The sequence below is a fragment of the Amblyomma maculatum genome, chromosome 5, assembly GCF_055883805.1.
Source record: "Amblyomma maculatum isolate TAMU_Amacu chromosome 5, ASM5588380v1, whole genome shotgun sequence".
Lineage (NCBI taxonomy): Eukaryota > Metazoa > Arthropoda > Arachnida > Ixodida > Ixodidae > Amblyomma > Amblyomma maculatum.
The window spans coordinates 56,339,637-56,360,830 of record NC_139348.1 but is presented as its reverse complement, the minus strand read 5'-3'; the positions used below and the strand labels follow the sequence as shown (position 1 = coordinate 56,360,830).

At 45.4% G+C, this 21,194-nt stretch overlaps 1 protein-coding gene across 1 annotated transcript in view; it reads right to left on the bottom strand.

The window, feature by feature from the left end:
• LOC146188359 (cell-death-related nuclease 7-like) overlaps positions 1 to 20,367 on the bottom strand; it is a 116,346-nt gene extending 95,979 nt beyond the window's left edge. The window contains exons 1-2 of the mRNA XM_084603750.1: positions 20,118 to 20,367; positions 6,861 to 7,050 (exon numbers count right to left, since the gene is read on the bottom strand). Coding sequence (XP_084459876.1) covers positions 6,861 to 7,050; positions 20,118 to 20,236 — 309 coding nt within the window. The 5' untranslated portion in view covers positions 20,237 to 20,367. The remainder of the gene's footprint in view (positions 1 to 6,860; positions 7,051 to 20,117) is intronic.
• Between the last annotated feature and the right edge of the window lie 827 nt (positions 20,368 to 21,194).

The window sequence follows — 21,194 nt, the reverse complement described above, 5'->3', positions numbered from 1 at the left end:
TGAAGCTGAGAGGTGCGTTTGGGAGTGAGGTAGTCGCTGAGCTGGCTTACGTGCCATTAAAGGCAACGGAGGGTGCTCCCCTAGTGTCGTTCAACCCGTCCGAACGAGGAGTTCTGTGCGCGCTTACCGATGAGCTAGTCGCAGGCGTAGATTTACTGATTACGCCAGATGACTACAATGAGCTTCTCGGGGAGAGAGCAATAAAACAAGCAGATGAGTTCGTAGCTCTGGAATCAGACACAGATGAACCAGATGGACCGGATACGAGACACACTAACGCGGATGCTGTGGCGTGCGTCGTCGAGGCGGAGCCTGCTTCCGGCCAAACCGAAACGAACCAGACAGCAAGGCAGCTGTTCCGGAACGCTCAGCTTGCCGATGAATCACTAAAAGAAGCATGGACACAGGCTAAAGAGGGCTCTCATGGCATGCTTATACGAGACGAGCTGCTCTTCCATCGAGAGCTAGTTGCTGGACACGAGTGTTGTGTATTGGTACTACCTTCGGAACGGCGCGTGGAGGTTTTAAGATTGGCGCATGATTCGGCGTGGGCAGGGCACCTGGGCGAACGTGAAACGCTTCAGAGAATAAAGGGGTCGTTTTACTGGCCAGGCTTAGCCAGAGATGTCAAGCAATACTGTCGTACGTGCCATTCATGCCAGGTAAAGGCCCCTGCGCGCACTCTCGATCATGTGCCGATCACACCCCTCTCTAGACCAGACAGCCCGTTTCAAGTCATCAACGTCGATTGCATAGGGCCAATTGAACCACCGTCTGCGCGAGGGCACCGTTACGCGTTGTGCGTTGTTGACGTTAACACTCGGTGGCCAGAGGTCGTATGCTTGCGCGCGCTGACAGCGAAGGCTACGTGCGAGGCGTTGCTACAGATCTTTGCACGCATGGGTATACCGGAAACGGTGTGCTGTGAGCAAGGCACAAATTTCACGGCTCAGTTGACTACAGAGATGCTGTCCAGGCTTGGAACATGCCCAAGGTTCTCCACGCCCGACCACCCGCAAAGTAATGGACTGGTTGAGCGCTGGAACGATACCTTCAAATCCATGTTATTCCGTATTGTGGAGGAGCACGGCAGGGATTGGGACAGATTTGTTCCATTTCTGCTGTGGGCATACAGCGAGGTACCTAACGAAACGACGGGCCGCTCTCAGGTTGAGCTGATGTACGGGAGGGTGCCAGTGGGGCCTCTTTCCATCTTGCGAAAGTCGTGGAGTGGGGACTGGTCCGTCCCGGACTCTCTAACAATCCCAGCTGAGGAATATCTTTCGGAGCTGCGCAAACGGTTAGCTGAGGCGCATGCAACAGCTGAAGGTAATTGCACAGATGCTCAGAGAACGTCCGCGAGTCGCTAGAATCTCCGCGCGACGGATAAACAGTTCGCGGAAGGGGACGAAGTGTTGTGGCTGGAGAAGGAAGACCAAGGCAAATTGATGGGAAGGTGGATAGGACCGGTAAAAGTTGTACAAAGGTTGCGGCCCTACAGTTACCTGATCGAGTTGGAAGGCGGCACACGTCGGGCTGTGCACGCCAACAAACTCCGAGCTTACCACGCACGCGTTAATGTTGTAGGCACAGTTTTCGAAGGGGACAGTGACTTCAGCGACGTGCCCACATTCCAAACACCGTCTGATGAAGGAAGTAGCGTTTCGGGCGAAGCTTTGACCCCATCGCAACGGGAGGAGCTGACCGCGGTGCTCGCTAAGCACGGACAAGTGTTTGGTAGTAAACCGGGCAAGTGCACCGCTGGCATGCACAGAATAAGGCTGAAGACAGGATCCGAAGTGGTAGCCGGACATACGTACAAGGTACCAATGGTGTTTCGGAAGGAAGTGGAAAGGCAGATTAACGAACTGTGTGAGCGGGGTCTGATTTTTTCGGTAGAGAGCGCCCATGTCCATCCTATAGTCTGTGTATCTAAGAAGGACGGCGGCATAAGGCTCTGCTGCGACTATCGCAGGCTCAACAGCGTTACGGAACCGGACACATTCCCCATGAGCATACCTTCGGAGCTTTTGTTTCTGGTGGCAAAGGCGTGTTACATCACCCTCATTGACATGCTGAGGGGATATTGGCGAATACCTTTAGATGAGCAGTCTCAAGCGTTGACGGCGTTCGTAACGCCGGTCGGGCAATACGCTTGGAAAGTGATGCCTTTCGGGCTTCGGAACGCTAGCTCCACGTTCCAGCGAATCATTAACGAGGTATTAGCACCACACAGAGTATTCCTGCGCTTACATTAATGATCTCGCCATATTCTCCGAAACGTGGGAGGATCATCTGAGACACATCGACAATGTTCTAAGTTCCGTAGCAGCTGCGGGATTCACTGTGAATGCAGCTTAATGCCGATTCGCAAGAGGGGAGGTAGAGGTTCTTGGTCACCTAGTAGGATCGGGTACGCAAAGCGTGAATCCTGCAAAGGTCAGCGCTATCCAGGAGATTCCCCCGCCACAGACGAAGCGGCAGCTGAGGAGTTTTCTAGGGTTGGCAAACTACTATAGACAGTATGTCCCTGACTACTCGCGTATTGTTCTCCCGTAGACTAACCTGACGAAAAGGAGGATCCCTCATCGGCTACCTTGGGACAGCGAGGCACAGAAGGCATTCGAGAGCATTAAAGAGTGTTTAGGACGCGCGACATCGCTGTATGCACCAGATCCTAGTAAGGAGTTTATACTATCCACCGATGCCTCCGACTACGCCGTAGGAGCATATCTCGCACAGTGCGACGAGGAGGGGAATGAACGCCCGATCGCATTTCGAAGCAAGAAGCTCAGTCCGACCCAGACTCGGTGGGCCACAATCGAGAAGGAAGCCTACGCGATCATATGGGCACTGAGTAAGCTCGAGGCTTGGCTATTTGGTGCACAGGTGCGTGTGGTAACGGACCACAACCCCCTTAAGTACCTTACGCTTACCAGCCCGCATAGTGCCAAGCTAACTCGCTGGGCTCTCGCTCTCCAAAGGTTCAATCTTACAATCGAACATAAAAGGGGCACTCAAAATGCCAACGCCGATGCTGTCAAGGCTGGTGGCGGCCAACTAAATGGAGCCTAGCGCATCGAGGGAAGGTAAATGGCCTAGGAATGTTTTGGGCTTTGTCATTGCGTGTGGGCGCGGATGGCGGGGGTATTGAACCTGACGCCAGCCGCGTCGCGTTGTTCGCTTGTGTGCTGTGTGTGGCTGCAGTATAAAGACTTATGCAGCACACTTAGTGTGGAGGTGTCGTGCTCATCAACGCGACATACCACACCGTCGGCTTCTGGACTGGCGCCTGCTCGTCGAGAGCGCAGCTGCGGGGCGTTCACTTGAGAGCCGGAGCGCGGTGCGTGACTTTTCGTTCATTTCCCGTGACCCTGGATCGCGGATCGCCTGGCTGGCGCGGGTTTCAAGTCGCCGACGCAACCCCGCCCGCAAGACGACTCCGGATGTCCCGCGTCGGCAAGGCGAGCAGCACTATTCCGAACCACAGATCATCCACGGTGTGTGGAGGTGTGTGTTTGTGTGTGTGCGAGCGCTGGGCTCTTGTGTAAAGGAGCCGCGGAGGCCAGGAAGCTCATTCCCACGGGACTCGGGCTGTCCGCAAGGACGTACGTGACCACATCGGCGGATTTGAACTCTGGAATGTGCACGCGTGATGTTGTGCGTATAGGATGACGGGAGGGAGGAGGAACTGTGCTGGAGCCTATTGGCCCCGCCCAGAGAGTTTACTTCGTCCCTATTGGCGCAATGATAGGGGCTTTGTTTAGGGAGTCTATTTAACGAGCTGTCAGGGGTAATTTGAAAGAGGAGAGACCAGTTATAATAAAGATGTTGTAAACCTGGTTCGACTCCGGTAATACTCCAAGGTGCCCAGCAGGTACAACTCAACAGACCGCCGGTCAGCGCAACCGAGCACGGCGGGTGAGAGGAGAACCCTTTCGAATGCCAGCAGCTGAACAGACCGTCGCCTTCTGGACGAGCACGGCGGGTGACAGCGTGGAGAGCGGCTTCGAAACTTAACTCTCTCCTTTTATTCAACTGGTACGTTAATGATCTAAGTCAAGCAATTTTTCACTGTCGTGTATTTCAATACGCAGATGACACGCTTTTAGTATCTCGTCATACTAATTACCATCAAGCCGTGGCTGAATTACAAACTGACAGTACAAATGTTACCAGTTGGTACCGTAATACCTTAATTTCTATTAAGCAAAATAAAACTAAATTAGTATGTTTTCACGATCCGCTGAAATCTATTCCTGTCATCACTCCAGTGTTTCTTCATTCTCCTCTGTGTAACAATTGTTTTTGCTCTCCTATTCCATACCTCTCAAGTGTCAATTATCTCGGTGTTCATTTCGATTCTAACATGTCCTGGAACACTCACTTGGCTAACGTTTGTGAAAGGCTGCGCAAAGTAGCCTGCCTGCTGTATTCTATTAAAACACTATGCCCAATTTAGGTAAGGAAAACAATAGCACATGCATTGGCGTACAGTGTGTTGAGATATGGAATGTGTTCTTTTTATTTCTGTTCAGTGTTTCGGCGCAATAGTTGATTCTTTACTAAAATCCATAATTCGGGCGGTGATGTATGGTGTGCACATTACTAACAATCCCGGTGTTTTTTCATGCTCGCACATGCCCTCGTTCAGGCTGTTATTCAAAGAGACTGTAATCCTTTCGCATATATGGAACAATGAGTTCTGCCTCCCGTATGTCACCGCCAGAACATTACGTCCCCGCGACCGCTTTACCTTACCAAGTGTACGGACATAATATGGCAAACGTGTCCGTGCCTCCTATGTACCTGATGTGTTGAACGACCTGCCAGATAATGTTTTATCTTCCAGCACACGAAAAGAAGTAAAATCTTACATATTTGATCTGTATGTGTAATTTTGTTTCTTTTCTTTCTTTCTCTGTTTTTTTATTTTTCCCCCGTCATTTCTTACTGCCTTTCTTTAGTTTTATTTTGCGTCTTGTGCAATATTGACTTACTGTGCCGCTCCCTGGCTTGCTCTATTCTGCCGAGCGCTGCCCCACAAGCCCATGTCATTTTTGAAATAAATAAATAATTTATATATTAGTTTTACGTACAGCGCTTATATACTCTTGTTCCTTATTGACAGCTTCAATACTCTAGTTTTCACCCTGTAAGCAGACTTCCCATAAATTGTAAAGGAAATTTTAAAAAGAGACTACCGATTTCAAAGAACTATTTTTTCGCACAGTATTATTAGCGCTGTAGTGCATCAAATTACACTTATAACGGGATCATTTAAAGGATAACTAATAATACTATCCCGTAGTATAACACTTGTATAATACTTAGGATGCTTGTTTATAGACGGTGCGATATAGGACAAAGATCAATTGTACTGACATATTTTGAATATTCGATGAATATCTGAAACTCCAGCGTGTCTAGTGGTTAGGTATTCAATGATTGAACCTGGGTGCAAGGTAGGTGCGTTGTGATGGAGGAAAACGTAAGGCACCCGTGTATGGTGGGATGTCAAGGCTGATTAAATAACCTCAGATAGGCGACTTGTCCGGATCCCTCGGATACGCTGTCCCACAGCCTAAAATGCTTTCGGAGGTTAGGACTCCTTAACTCAAACTACCCCAATTGGAACTTTGATACGGCGACCTGATATTTACTTAATAGGCATGATTTTGCTTAATTGTGCTACATTTTGTTGTCTTTTATCAGGTGTTCTCGCAAGTCTTCATTACGGTTATTGACATGCCTTAGTGCAGAATTTGAGTAACTATTTTCGTTTTTTGGCATCCTCCCTACTTCTCTATCTAAACCTACCTTAACCAAGCCCAGTTTCCGAAATAATCGATAAACATAGAGATGAGTAATAAGGTCCCAAGTTATTTTAGTGTAATAATTGGGAATCTTAATTTGTGCTGTTGTCAGCACGCACAGGCGCTTGCAGATCGCCCTGTCAAACTAATATGAGAATTGTGAGCATTTTTCTAGTTTTACACACTATGTAGGTGCTAGACCGAAGGCTCGTAGACATTACATTTGCCTTCACCCATGCATTTTACCGGTTGCATTATATATAGGTGGGGAAACGTTCACTTTCTTTTAACCACTGCACTCCTTCCCAGCAATTTAGATAGGTGTCATTACCCCTCTACTACTGTAGTACACACACTACTACTACTGTTCTACTACTGTTGCATACGCTTTCAATAGAGTATGCCACTAAGAAAATCGCCACCCAATTCCACCATAAGCACAAAACAGGAGAATAGAAAGATGAGACGAACGCTGGTGCTTGGATTGTCAGCCGTTTCGCGCAAAACAATATGCATATGGTGGCAGAACACCACCTACTTCAACATTGAACTCTTTTAAACAAGATTCTTCACTTTGTCTGGCGCTCCACTGCATACATAGCCTCAAAGCAGAATGAAAATACAATTTACTTTTCCTGGTTGAATTGAAGCAAACCCAACAATTACTAATTTTCGTCATCCTTCAGCTGCAAAACGGTTCGCACGAACGAAACGATAGACGAATGAGAAACCTTTTGCCGCTACAGTCTGTTTTATGTACTGTTTTCAATTTTTATCCAGTGTCTACAACAAATCAGCCTTTACTTCTCCGGCAAGTAATAATATAACCAATAGGTTTTAGGATACATTTGCTTTTGTTACATTACGTTAATGATTCCTCTTGAACTCACATGTACTTTGTTGTGCTTATAGCCCCAGCAGTGTGCGTGTTGTGCTTGAAGCGCACAAAAGGTATTAAAAGCAGTTACTTAAGATTAAAATATTGGTAATCAATGTTGTTTTAATATGAAAGATGACTTGCATACAACGCCCAGGTAGACTTACCGGCTTGCTTTCATACATTGGACGCAAGGTTTCCCACACGGAATTATTTACAACTTCGTATATGCTACCTCTAAGTAAAGTCCATACATTCTCTTTTGTTTTGCTGTCAAAATATAACATTTCTTCTCCTTTAAGTTCCATGAACATTGGCTTTTTGTTCTTGGTCTTCGGCAACTTGTATAAGAAGAACCTGAAAAAAAATTACAAGGCTTCAACGCTGCTGAACCAAATATTGAGCAAAAGCAATAGTTGCTGGTGGCCGAGCATTCTTCTTCTCTTTTTCTTATTCCTCAGCCCACATATAAAGCCCCGCTTTTATTAAGCCATATAAATGTGTCTTAGTGGCACCCTACACTTGTTCCCTACACCGTTGTATCGGCAGCCTTATCTGGGTTTTTTGGACACCACTGTTCTAAAGCGTGTCAGGCAAATGTGCATTCAGGCAGCTGCAAAAACATTCTTTTCCAAATTACACACAGCGACGTTGCCTGTCAAGACATTTGTTCACAATAAGGAGATGTTTGTGCCCTGGTCGGTAAATTGTCGTCTCTGTAACGTGCCTGAGACAATTGATCATTGCTTTATTCTGTACCGCGATGCTATGTTCTTTTGGGACATACTAAAAAGAATTCTTAAAACGGACATTGAAATTACGCCTTATACAATTAGATTTTTGCCTCCTGACAAAAACTCTGTCGTGCCTCACGATCTATTTGTGTTGATGAGACTGTTCAGCCTTTGGAAAAGCTGCATGATCAACAGGCATGCAGAGCACCAAGATCGTCCAAATCCGTGTTTCGGGGGCAGTGTACTTTGGTGAGAAGTGTATATGCTGCACGTGAAGAACCTCTAAACTGGATGCCGTATCTAGACGCATGTGTATGTCTCCCAGATTTTTGATGTTCTGATGATTGTGCATTGTCGGGCTGGGGATATGACGGGCTCGTATTAAGCAGTCCGGTAACTTTAGACATGAACATGTTTAAGTAAGTGGAGTTGTTCCTTTTTTACGGAAGTTTTTCCATGCAATAATGAAAAAAAGTGTCTTAGTGGCCTATAGGGAATGCCAGGGTCCTAGCAGGCTGATTCTGTCATAATCATCTCATGTGAAACGAGGACCCAAGTTGGCAGCTCCTGCCGACCGCTAGAGTTGGTAGCCCAGCTCTCACCCTAGTGTCACGTCCTTAAAAGCGCGCTGGAAATTGCCACTTACTGGATCCCTTACCCCTTCATGGATCACTGCCTTGTCGTGGCGGAGGGACTTGCGAAACTCGATGAAGTCGTGAGCTCTGCTGTGTAGGGCCACCCAAGATAGACAGGTCACGGCAGAGAGTTCTGACAAAATGTGATTCACTGGAGAAGGTAATGGCAACCCACTCCAGTATTTCCTGCCAAGAAAACCCTATGGCCAGTCACAATACCATTAATGATATGGCGCCGGAAGATGAGCCCCCCAGGTTGGAAGGCGTCCCACATGTTACTGGGGATGAACAAAGGGCGATTCCTAGTAGCTCCAGGACGAATGAAGCGGCTGGGCTAAAGCCAAAAGGACGCTCAGTTGTGCATGTGTCGGGAAGCGACCGGAAAGTCCGATGTTGCAAGGAGATGTATCCATAGCAACATGGAATGTAAGATCTATGACGCAAGGGAAACTGGATATCGTCAAGCGAGAAATGGACAGATTGAACATTGATATCTTGGGTATCAGTGAGCTCAAGTGGACCGGAATGAGAGAATTTAACTCCGGCGACCATTATGTCTTTTATTGTGGGCACGAATCCAAGAGAAGGAATGGGGTCGCTCTCATAGTAAACAGAAGAATGGGCAAAGCAGTGCTAGGGTACAACCCCAAAAACGACCGAATGATTTCACTTCGGATCCAAGGTCACAATTTCAACATAACAGTTATCCAAGTCTATGCACCGACCACTACTGCTGAAGAAGCTGACGTTGAGAGATTTTATGCGGACCTACAATGCCTTTTAGACCGCACCCCATCATCAGACGTCGTTTTTCTCATAGGTGACTGGAATGCTAAGCTAGGGAGTGGAGAAATATCCGGAATTACAGGCAAGTTCGGTCTTGGTGAGACAAATGAAGCTGGGCAGAGGCTAGTAGAGTTTTGTCAAGAAAACAACCTGACCATAGCGAATACTCATTTTCAACAGCACAAGAGGCGCCTGTACACATGGACTTCACCGGACGGTCTGTACAAGAATCAGATCGATTATATTATTTGCCGGCAGAGATGAAGAAGCGCTATACAAGCAGTAAAAACAAAGCCTGGGGCCGATTGTGGCACAGATCATCAGCTTCTTGTTGCCAAGATAAAGCTTCGATTGAGGAAAACGCAGAAAACTAGAAGGCCTTTCAGGTATAATCTGGATCAAGTTCCATTAGAATATGCGGTGGAAGTGAGGAATCGATTTCAAAAATTAGATCTAGAAGACAAAGAGCCCGAAGAGGTGTGGACTGATGTTCGTGATATAATACAAGAAGTTGCTACTAAGGTAGTTCCAAAGCAAAAGAAATGCAAGAAAGCAAACTGGTTATCTGAAGAGGCTTTGCAAATAGCTGAGGAAAGGAGGATGGCAAAAGTTATGGGGGAAAGAGAAAGATACAAGGTTCTCAATGCGGATTTTCAGAAAATAGCAAGGAGAGATAAGAATGCCTTCCTGAACATACGGTGCTAAGCAGTTGCGGACAACAGCCAATTAAGAAACACAAGAGCTCTGTATAAGACAATCAAAGATATCAAAGGAAGCTTCTGTGCTAAGCTGGGCGTGATAAAGGACAAACGAGGCAAAGACCTCACTGAAGCCGCAGAGATAAAGAAGAGGTGGCAGGAATACACAGAAGAACTGTACAAGAAGGACCCGAATGTGAAAACCCAACATAAGACGGTTGTGATCACTGATCTCAAGCCGGGCATCCTGAAGAGTGAAGTTGAATGGGCCTTAGCCAGCCTTGCTAAGAACAAAGCTAGCGGAATTGATGACATCCCAGCGGAGTTGCTTCAAAACCTCAACCATGACGCTGTTAACATTCTGCATACATTATGTCAGAAGATTTGGACTACCCTGCAGTGGCCACAGGATTGGAGGAGGTCAGTTTACATCCCCATTCCAAAGAAAGGCAGTGCCAAAGATTGTTCCAACTACCGCACGATCGCGCTTATTTCGCATGCTAGCAAGGTGATGTTGAAAATCCTCCAAGGTAGGCTGCAGCAGTATGTGGATCGGGAGCTTCCGGACGTGCAAGCTGGGTTTTGCAAGGGCAGAGGAACTAGAGACCAAGTTGCCAACCTTCGCTGGATCATGGAAAAAGCAAGAGAGTTCCAGAAACCCATCTACTTCTGCTTTATTGATTGTGCGAAAGCGTTTGACTGCGTAGATCACAGCAGATTGTGGCAAGCTCTCCAAGAGATGGGAGTTCCAATTCACCTCATCTGTCTCCTCAGGAAGGGCAAGAGGCCACAGTCAGAACTGGGCATGGTCTTACTGATTGGTTTCCGATTGAGAAAGGAGTGAGGCAAGGCTGCATACTGTCGCCCTGCCTATTTAACCTATATGCAGAGTGCATCATGAGGAAGGCCGGTCTGGACGAGTCTTCAGCTGGAGTGAAGATTGCTGGAAAACGTATCAACAACCTTAGATATGCGGATGATACCACTTTAATGACAGAAAGTGAAGCGGAACTCAAGAGACTTCTGATGCGCGTACAAGAAGAGAGTAAGAAGTTTGGGCTTAAACTGAACATTAAAACAACAAAGATTACGGCGTCTTGCCCTATCAAGTCCTGGAGCATCAAGGGAAAAGAAGTGGAAGCTGTTACAGATTTTCTCTTCTTGGGCTCCAAGATTACCTCGGAAGGAGACTGCAGCCATGAAATTAGGACACGCCTGCTTCTGGGAAAGAGAGCAATGATTAGCCTTGACCGCCTAGTAAAGAGCAGAGACATTAGTCTGCCAACCAAGATCCGTATAACTCGTGCTATGGTCTTTCCAGTTGTGATGTATGGATGCGAGAGTTGGACTGTGAAAAAGGCTGACCGCCGAAGAATTGTCGCGTTTGAATTGTGGTGCTGGCGAAAACTCTTGAGAGTTCCTTGGACTGCCAGAAGATCAAATAAGTCAATATTGTCGACCATAAACCCTGACTGCTCATTGGAGGGTCAATTTCTAAAGTTAAAGCTCAGCTACTTTGGTCATCTGATGAGAAGAGAGCAGTCGCTGGAGAAAGATCTGATGTTGGGAAAGGTTGAGGGTCGCCAGAGAAGCGGTAGGCAGCGAACGCGATGGTTAGATGGCATCCTCGAGGCACTGCAGATGAAGTTATGTGATGCTAGGAAAATGGTGAGAGACCGGAAAGCGTGGCGTGACATGGTCAATAGGGTCACGAAGAGTCGGACACGACTGAACGGCTGAACTGAACTGCCTTCGAACATTATTATTTCAGCCGCTTTGCGGTCTATCAGCAGATTAGGTCCATGCTCTGTACAGGCCTGCATTATACAAATGGTTTGTAGTCATCTGCTCGCACAGAGGCGCATTATCATTATTTGAAGAGCACACAACATGGCCTCAACGATATCAATCTCAGTCATTGGACATTTTGATATGTCTGCTACCAGGCAAATGAGTGTACATTTAAAATATATACACTTATTGTTGTATATATAATGTATAAACTAGTTTACACTGCAACAGGCACCTGCATGGTGGTGCTTGTTTTTGAAAGTCTTTATCTCTTACTACAGTTCAAGAGAGATAATGTGCTCACTGTGCAGCCACACATTCTGAGTACATGTTGGCATGGCATGAACGAGCTTCTTGCTAGCAGTCGAAGATGTGGGGATTGGTTCATAATCAAACTATTTCCAATAAATTAGTTTGGCTAGTAGATTCAAGCCTGCAAAGGTGTTTAAGTGTTTCGGTAGAAACACTAATTGAAATTACACCTATGTATGAAAAGATATACCATTCACCGTAATACTTGCACATATAAGTATGGGTGTTTTATGATATTTTGCGAAAACATTCTTAGACCATAGAGGACGATTCGCCTAGCTGAGAAAGATTCTTAAATACACTGGACAGATCGAGAGAAATAAAGGACTGCAATGCACGAGCTCAAGAAATTTGGTCTTATTTAATGTGTGTGTATCATCGGCTAACTGTTAGTAATAATAATTTCTATTAGCGAGAGACGCTGTAAATTCAAGCATTTATTCTGACTGCATCACGAACATAACGAACAGAAGCAGGTCAGCGGCTTTGTCTAATGAGGAAGCAAGGCCCAACAGAGGTATGCCATTGGCTAGCGATACATCATACCACACACGAACAGTGACCGCGTACATGAGATAGCGATACATGGTAAAAATGAGAATATGCATGATAAGCGCCTCAATTGCAAAGGGAAAATAGTCACTCTGAATCGACATTAGGTGGTTTCAAACGGCGGTAGGAGAACGTTCTTTTTTTAGACGCTCACTTGCAAAGGATAAGCATATACTATTGCTTTAAACAGCAAGTTACGCACAATTATTTTGCAAACGATCAGCATGCACAACAGCAAGGTATGTCTAATTTATTTATTTGTTTTCAAGGTCTTTTGCGCTATAGAGTGGGTACACGAGATTACTAAAATATGAAGTTGCGCATTCGAGATCTTGCTTGAACGCACGTTCACATGTTCTCTAGGCACTGAACGCACGAACACTTCATCGCCAACTATATATGCCTGGGGTGAGCTCCTTCAGTTCTTTTCACTGCACATTATTATCTCATAATTGGTATTTATTGCATCCGGCAGATTCGCTTTCAAGAAAAATAATGAGGTGCACAACTTACTACTAAAGAGCAGACGTTTGGCTGATGAATGCATTCATGCTTCTTTTTCAAGCAAACTGAAAATTATCGATTCTGTGCTGTAGCGACCTGGAACTTTTATTCCCCTGATCCTAAGGCAGTTGCTTTAGAAGCGACAGCTTTGCTTTCTGGACAGCCCGGTTTACTGAGTCGTTCTTCTTGGTCGAAGTCAACAAGTGCTTGACACCGTACGTCCACTGAAACCCCTCTAATTCTTAAGAGAAAATTCCGCCAGCTGTCGGTGACCAGTTTTATCGATGTGCTATGACTTGCCAATAATAAACGCATGTTTATATCGTAACTTGCGGCGTCGTTGACGTCAAAATTCTTACTTTCAACCATATAAGACAGGAACCTACCGCAAAAAAAAATATCTTTTCTTTTCCGGTATTCTAAAGGTACACTCTACCAACTTTCTATAAGCCACTTCCAAGTAGCCTTCGTTTCATTTACACGCTCTTTATATAGCCACAAATTTAAGTTGCCACTGAGCGCGTACCTTCGGATGATATTGTTACCTGGAAACGCGGGATCACGTACCGCGTGGCATAATCGGTGGCCACAGCGATCCACTTGTTTCCTGACAAGGAATCGGGGAAGGGCCCTAGGAGGTCAAGGCCAACACGAGAAAATGGCTCAGTCGGGATAGTAATCGGCTGCAGGTGTCCAGGCGGTAGCACAGGGGGTTTCTTCCGGCGTTGACAGAGGTCGCAAGCGGCTACATAACGCTGGACAGAGCGGTAGAGTCCAGGCCAGAAGGAACGCCGCCGCACGCGGTCTTATGTGTGTGAGAGGCCAAGATGACCAGCTGTAGGGGCGTCGTGTTCGAGAACGGCAGAGCGTGGGTGTTGGGGAACGACCAGCAAGTGCTCAGCGCCATCACGTCGCATGTTGCGGCGGTATAGCGTATTCCCATGAAGGAAGAACAGGGCGAGGGAAGAGTCACCGCTGAGTGTGCGGAGGCGGTCGATAAGAGAACTGAGGGTTGGGTCCAACCGCTGTTCGTCGGCTATGTGGGAAAAGTCTGATATAGAAGAAGACGCAGGGGTCCGACTCATGGTCAGTAGAGGAAGGGGGATCGACGGGATAACGGGACAGACAGTCTGCATCCTGGTGAAGCCGACCAGATTTGTATACAACGAAAAAGGTATACTCCTGCAAGTGCAGTGCCCAGCGGCCGAGGCGGCCAGCAGGATCCTTGAGGGAAGAGAGCCAAGATAAGGCGTGGTGATCGGTAATTACAGTGAAGGGTCGGCCAAACAAGTGGAGTCTGAATTTTCCAACGGCCCAAACGAGAGCCAGCCACTCTCGTTCCTTAATAGTTCTGTTCTGCTGATGACAGGAGACGACTGGCGTAGGCCATCACACAGTGTTGGCCGCGTTGTCGCTGTGCAAGAATGGCACCAGTCCCGTAGCCACTGGCGTCGGTGCGAAGTTCCGTCGGGGCAGACGGGTTGAAATGGGCCAACACAGGAGTATTGGTGAGAACAGCGATGAGGGCGGAGAATGCGTTAGCCTGCTCTGGTCCCCATGAGAAAGGAACATCTTTCTTCAGGAGATTGGTGAGAGGACGAGCAACAGCGGCAAAGTTTGGGACGAACCGGCGAAAATAGGAGCACAGTCCTATAAAGCTGCGGACATCACAGGGTGAACGGGGAGATGGAAAAGCACTAACAGCGCGAACTTTGTCAGGATCGGGTTGCAGGCCGGTGCCATTCACCAAATGGCCAAGGACATTAGGTTCGAGGCGACCAAAACAGCACTTCTATGAGTTCAGTTGAAGTCCGGCACGGCGGAAAAATGCCAAGATGGAAGAAAGGCGACGAAGATGGCTTTCGAACGAGGGCGAGAAGACAATCACGTCATCCAAGTAGCATAGACAAGTCGTCCATTTGAAGCCGCGGAGTAAGGAGTCCATCATTCGTTCAAACGTAGCAGGGGCGTTGCAAAGTCCAAAAGGCATAACCTTAAATTGGTAAAGTCCATCGTCTGCGACAAAAGCTGTCTTCTCGCGGTCTTTTTCGTGGACAGAGATCTGCCAGTAGCCGCTACGAAGGCCGATGGAGGAAAAGTAGCCGACTCCATGTAAACAGTCCAAGGCATCGTCTATTCGCGGCAGCGGGTAAACATCTTTCCTTGTAATCTTGTTCAGATGTCGATAGTCGACACAAAAGCGCCAACTGTTGTCTTTCTTTCTAACGAGCACGACAGGAGATGCCCAGGGGCTGCTCGAAGGTTCCATGATATCGTTGCCCAACATCTTGTCGACCTCCTGCTGGATGACTTGGCGCTCAGAAAGGGACACACGATAAGGCCTCCGGTGTACAGGCTTTGCATCGCCGGTGTCAATGCGGTGAGGCACAACTGATGTTTGGCCCAGAGAACCGGCAGCAAAGTCAAAAACGTCGGAGAAGGATAACAAAAGGTTGTGCAGGTCCTCAGCGTGTTCGGGGCTGAGGTCAGAGGCAATCATTGCGGAAATAGGGTCGGTAATTGTGGTGGAGAGTACGGATGTTGGAAGGACGCTTGAATGTGGGCCAGGAGTGAGTGCACAAATGGTGCAGTCTGTGAGAGGGGACAAGGTAGCAAGGGATATCCCTTCGGGGAGAACTTGGGGTGACAGACTGAAGTTCAGGATAAGAAGGTAGGTGCTGTTCTATGTAACGCGTACGATGAGATGAGGAAGAACGACGTTGCTGTCAAGAAAGGCCTCGGTGATAGGGAAAGCAACATAGTCACCGTCAGGCACAGGCGGGAAAGGTGACAATATTTTAAGCTCTCAAAAGGAGTAAATGCATCGATATTCAAACTTGCCCCTCTATTATTTAAAGAAAGGCTGGGAAGATAAATTTATTTAGAAACATGGAGGCAAATTAAAAGAATGTTTAGGAGAAGCCTGAGTAGTGCCCAGGAAATGTTTTCGTAAGGTGTATTGACGTCGTTTTGCAGACGAAGGAAGCGTAGTTGTCAAAACGTAAGTTCCTGCAATGAGACTACTCCTAACCCTTGTTCAATTTCCATCATCGCAGAGACACGCCTGAAACTGTCCCGTATAACTGATAACGCCCCCAAACGATAGCTTTCAATTCAAATTTACTGTTATTCAAAGAGGAAATTATATCATGCCACGAAAATTGCTTTACACGTTGCGGTTTACAAAAATAGTTTTATTTGTCTAATGCTTTTCTACTGAGTATCAAGTGGTTTCCTTCAAAGATACGAGAGCGTTGCTTCGAAAAAAATTATTTCATCAGTAGAGGTTTCATTCATCTTCTATTTGGGCTATTTTTCCAAGTTTCATTTGTCAACTTCGAGCTTACCGTCCTTATTAAAGAACACTTACACATATCTCGAATATTTGCAGCCGGGATACTCAACTACTGCGCCAATTTGTGCTAACTGGTAGGAACAATACCTTTTGCGTCTAAAATAGGTAATGAGTATCTCAAGGTTACGTTGATGTAGGCTTCACAATGCGTTCAAACCAAAACAAAAATGAAAGCAGCAAGCGAGCGCGAATAGCATTTTTAGCGTCCATTCGCTATTGAATTTCTGTTGATAAAAATGAAAGGGATAAATAAAAAAAATATTGAACTAACAAAAGGAAGAGCACATGAAACAAAAATACGCAAGCCATTATTTACGCGCAAGGACGAATGAGTCATGTCTGTTTGTATGAATTGTTTTGTTCTACTTCGTTGAGAATGATCATACGCGAAATATTTGTTCCAACGTTTCTTTTTTTTTACAAAACAATGCTCCTAGAGCAGAAATCTTTAACCGGTACCACATTTGCGCGATATTGGTGTAAGATAGCTACAGGTAGCAGCTCTTATTTTATTGGGCCAAATAAGATTGAGAGATCGAGGATTACTACAAAAATACTCATGTACCTTTAAAGTTCGCTACTCGCGTTTTCTGGCCAACATCAGCATGTGTGCATTTATGAAAATCCTTGCACGTCGTTAAAGATAAGAAGGGAGTCTTGAGAACCTCACGATGCCCGGCTTGTGTGATATGCAATATAAGATACCAGGAACGTTTTGTGCCGGCTCATACCGGAGCTACAAGGCGTAAGAAACTAAATGGTTCATTTTAAATCTTGATCTTCGTGGAAAAATAATACAACCCGTGAAATTTTATTATCTCTATCATTTTTGAATACCGCACAAGAGGTACAATATTGAAAGCGCTCGATGTTCATACTATTATGTAATATGCAGATGACATTTGTCTATAATGTTTCTCATTCTCATAAGTGGTCACAGCCAATTTGCCTTCTTTCGAGTTTCCTTATTGTCGTCAGCTTACGCCAGCTCATCCACAGAGACCATAGTCTCCATTTGCAAATGTCAGCAACGCAACAGTCATTGATCCCAAAAATTAGGAGGTCGCTGAGATGTTTGCTAAGAGGAGAATGGCTAAAGCATACCCTTCCTCTCCTATCGTTTGCCGCTCATTGTTTGCCTCTTATCGGCGTTTGTTGCAGTGCTACCTATAATTGTAATTAGTTTACAGAAAGGGACGACGCAGTATCTGTCACTCTTTCTCCGGCAAGTGTGAGTTTGGGCGACACACCATCGCTCCTGTCGTGTGATGTTCCTTGGCGCGCGTTCAAGTGCGGGATTACAGATGGCAGAAACGTTAGGCAACACATCTCACGTAATCTCGCGGGATGAGATTTCGAGCACATATCTCGCACACAACACCTGTGCGCACGACCACCCATGTCGCGCTATACATTCTTATTGTACGATTTGATGCGAACCAAGAAATTTTTGTTAATTAGTAATCAATTAGTGCTGTTAAATAGTGGCCAATTTGTGGTAATAAATCAGCGCTGGCTATTTAGAGTTAGACACTAACCAATTAGTGTTACTTAGTGCTACTCATACTTTATTAGCATCCAACTAGTGATAGTAGTTAGTGTTAATTAGTACTCAATTAGTGCTAATATTTGATATTCATTGTTAAGCTCTCTTGTGGTTAGTCTACTAACTAGTAATTGATAGCTAGTAAATGTTTCTGGCAATTTTTGTGTCCCTGCCAAAGGTGTGACACCCTCTACGAACGGATGACAGTGTGATCAATAAAGGTTTCGCCTTAAAACAGTTAACCTGACCTGCCTCTCGATTCTGGTGTCCACGGGTCCGATGTATCGGCCTTGTTATTCCGGGGACAGCGAAAAAAATTGAATTCAGTAATGTCAGCATTTATGAAACTCAAACTGTATATGCAACACTTTAAGTTTTGGTAATGTACTCGCGTCAATGCGGGGTGTTTGATACCGAAAACCAGTTCTGCTTGCGCCCTGGTATTTCATTCTTAACCGGCAAACATCAACTAACAAATTTAAACAAGGACTAGCTATGCTCGAGCATACATGGCCACTCTTGCGGCAGCTGTGGAGTACAGTTATCAACAAACGCCTCAATATTGGGCTCTGAGCTTTGGCTTTATAGATACCCTGCAATGTGTACCATCTGCTTTGTGGCTAGATAAAGTTGGACATTTTTAGTGGAGGTACGACATCTGCACCGCAAAGCAATAAAATAGGGTTACGAAATCGTCTCGTATTAGCTGCCAGGCCAATGTGCATTGCTCGAAAAACAGCTCACGACGCTGCTCGCTCTCATCAAAACATTGCTGAAATTTTCGGGATGCCACTGGCAAGGCCCGATGCAGCAAGGTCTCTTCGGCTGCTCGCCTGAAATGTCACTGTACAGTCATGGTTTACCACTGGAAGCTGCAGATCCCGTTCGTTACGATTTGACAGCTGTCAACGGGAAATACCGTTCTGCCACCTCGCTGGGACAGTGCACTAATTGCCGCCTTTAATGGGTGTGGCGTTTTTGCAAACACTTATCCCATCTAATCAGAATGGCAATGAACTTAGGGTGGGAGGAGTGCGATTATGATGAAAGGATTGGGCTCATTTGGTGTGACTGCCCTCAGTTAGTACTAGAGCATGTCCAGCAGGCTGCTTAACTGCACCCCTTGTAATTTAGTCTTTTACATTTAGTTTCTAAATGGCAGGAGGTTCAGTTTCCGACCGAAACTTGTAAGTGTGCTCTCTCTGTCTTCTTATGATAACGACCTATAACCACATAAAAAACTAATTTCATTACCAATGTTTCTTTCCCTTGTCTTTCTTTGCTCCCCTCCCAACGTGTACTGCAGTCTCCTGGGCATCGCCTAGTTAATTTCCATTTCCCATTATTCTATTTCCCTTCTATCTGCCTTCTTATTGGCATTAGATTGAAAAATAAACAATTGCTTTAGGAATGACACTGGCACTAAGCGTTAGTTTTCTTCGTAGTTCGTGCTAAGTTAAACACAAATGAAAGATGGAGTATATAGAAGGATATGGGTTTTGCATTACAGCATAAATTTAAGGTGTAATATAGCATCTGCAATCAGAAATATTGTAACACTCCAGCATGCTCATTGCATAAATTGTTTTATTATTTTATGACATGTAGCGCCCGCGTAAACTCCGCGTGTGTTAAAACAAACCATGTAGCAAAAGAACAAAGCTTTCATACTGAAATTAAAAAATCTGAAATTCCTATCCAAGAGTCGCCTCCCAACCATTCATCACTCGATCCTCAAGCTGTTACTCCACTCCTATCTTACCGCTCCACCCCAAATCCAACATATTAATCTTTGGAAACGCCCTTTGAAGTTCATATAGCCTACTCAAGACTACCAAAGCGTTGCACACCATCAAAATGCCTGCCACCTCTCTTCCAGTGGCGCACTCCCATTTAGGTAAGCGCAGCAGAGCAATATGGCTAAAACAATATCAGTTACCAAGCAGAAAACCAACATCACTTTAGAAGCACGAACTTAGTTTCGAGGCTAAGGAGGCGCCAGCGCCGTTCAGTAGCAAGATAAAACGACATTCTTTAAAATCGCGTCGGAAAGGAACGCGTTCATTAGAGCGAAATCAAGAGTTATTTTTCCAGAGTAACTCAAGCCCTTGCTACAAAACGTTTGTATCCCACATCGTATCGTCCCATAGATTAGCAGCTTTTAAAAGAATTATGGCACGGTTGCTATTTAGGCCATCATTTCTGAAGAATTTTATTACCTATATAAGTCTGAAAAAAGAATAAACACTTGGTATATCGGAACGAATCATAGAAACGTTGACACGTTTCAATATCTACAATAGTATACACAATAAAACGGGCACTAATGTTACTGAGATATGTTTTAGCAAATGGCTATGCCCACATCTTTGCATAGAGGTGAACTTAATGTTTTGAGGTACCAAAAAGAAAAAAAATTTAATTCGGGGCATGTTCAAGTATAAACACCTTCGTTATCGAAGGAAAACGAAAAACGCCTTTTCCATAACTAAATTAGGCGAAGGCACTCACCAGTCAACGTCACTTCCTCTGGCGTTCTTGCATGTTATTTTTTGACTACCGTGGACTGTATTTTCAGCAAAGGACGCTGCAGCTAAAATGAATACTGCACCACGAAACAGGCGTGTCATTGTCTGTTCACTGTGCACTAAAATGGCCGCGAGATGGGTGGAGATGTGGAAACGCAGTTATGAGATTTTATGAGGTATTTTGGTTTCTAACGTTATTATCGCAGAAGCGTGCACGACGCGTACCTATTTCAAAATGCCTTCATCCACAATTTATGCGTTCAAGCGTGCGACCTCGGCATTTCGAACATGGATGATGTATGCTCCTTATTTGAATTTACTTATAGAGAAGTCACGCTATTAGGCTAAATTTGAGGGTTCCTAAATTATTCATGAATACACGCTTGTCACGCCTGAGGAGACCCGATCTAAATGTCTGTTTGCGGTTATATATAAAAACGTAGCTTTGTTAATTTCTCTATACGAAATAAAATAATAAAACTACAGCCTCCTGGATTGCTTCCTGAACCTAGTTTTCAGAACGCGGCCTCCAAATAACAATTACAGGCCCGAGTGTTAAAGGACAGCTGAGCAAACTTTCATTGCCGACGTCGACGTAAAAGCTACCATATTTGTTATAAGCATTTCTGATCGTGTCTACAAAAATTCGAGATAATCTTGTTCTGAGGGAATGTTTTATCAGCGAGCACTGAATATGCTATATATTTGCGTTAAAGCTGATATTTGTTTTTGTTTCCATGTCAAATTGTAGGCTAAAACTATATAAATGTCACCCTCCTAAATAAGTTGTTGATAAGGCCTAATCATTAGTCAGCATGTCACAGTTGGTTTTCTGGGGCTCCTTGCTTGGAAAGAATTTGAGTTTGGTACTAACGCTCTTCTTGCTTCAATTAGACTATTGCGACTGGACCAGCGTCCCTGCGGTTAGTTCACTACATGCCTCACGTATCGTTGCCTCTTTATAGTTACGATCGAGGGCTCTCTAAGCTTTGCATTTATTTAGGGCGAAAGCACTGGTCGCAGCCCGCTGTGAGAGCTATTTCTGCATCAAATAAGGTAA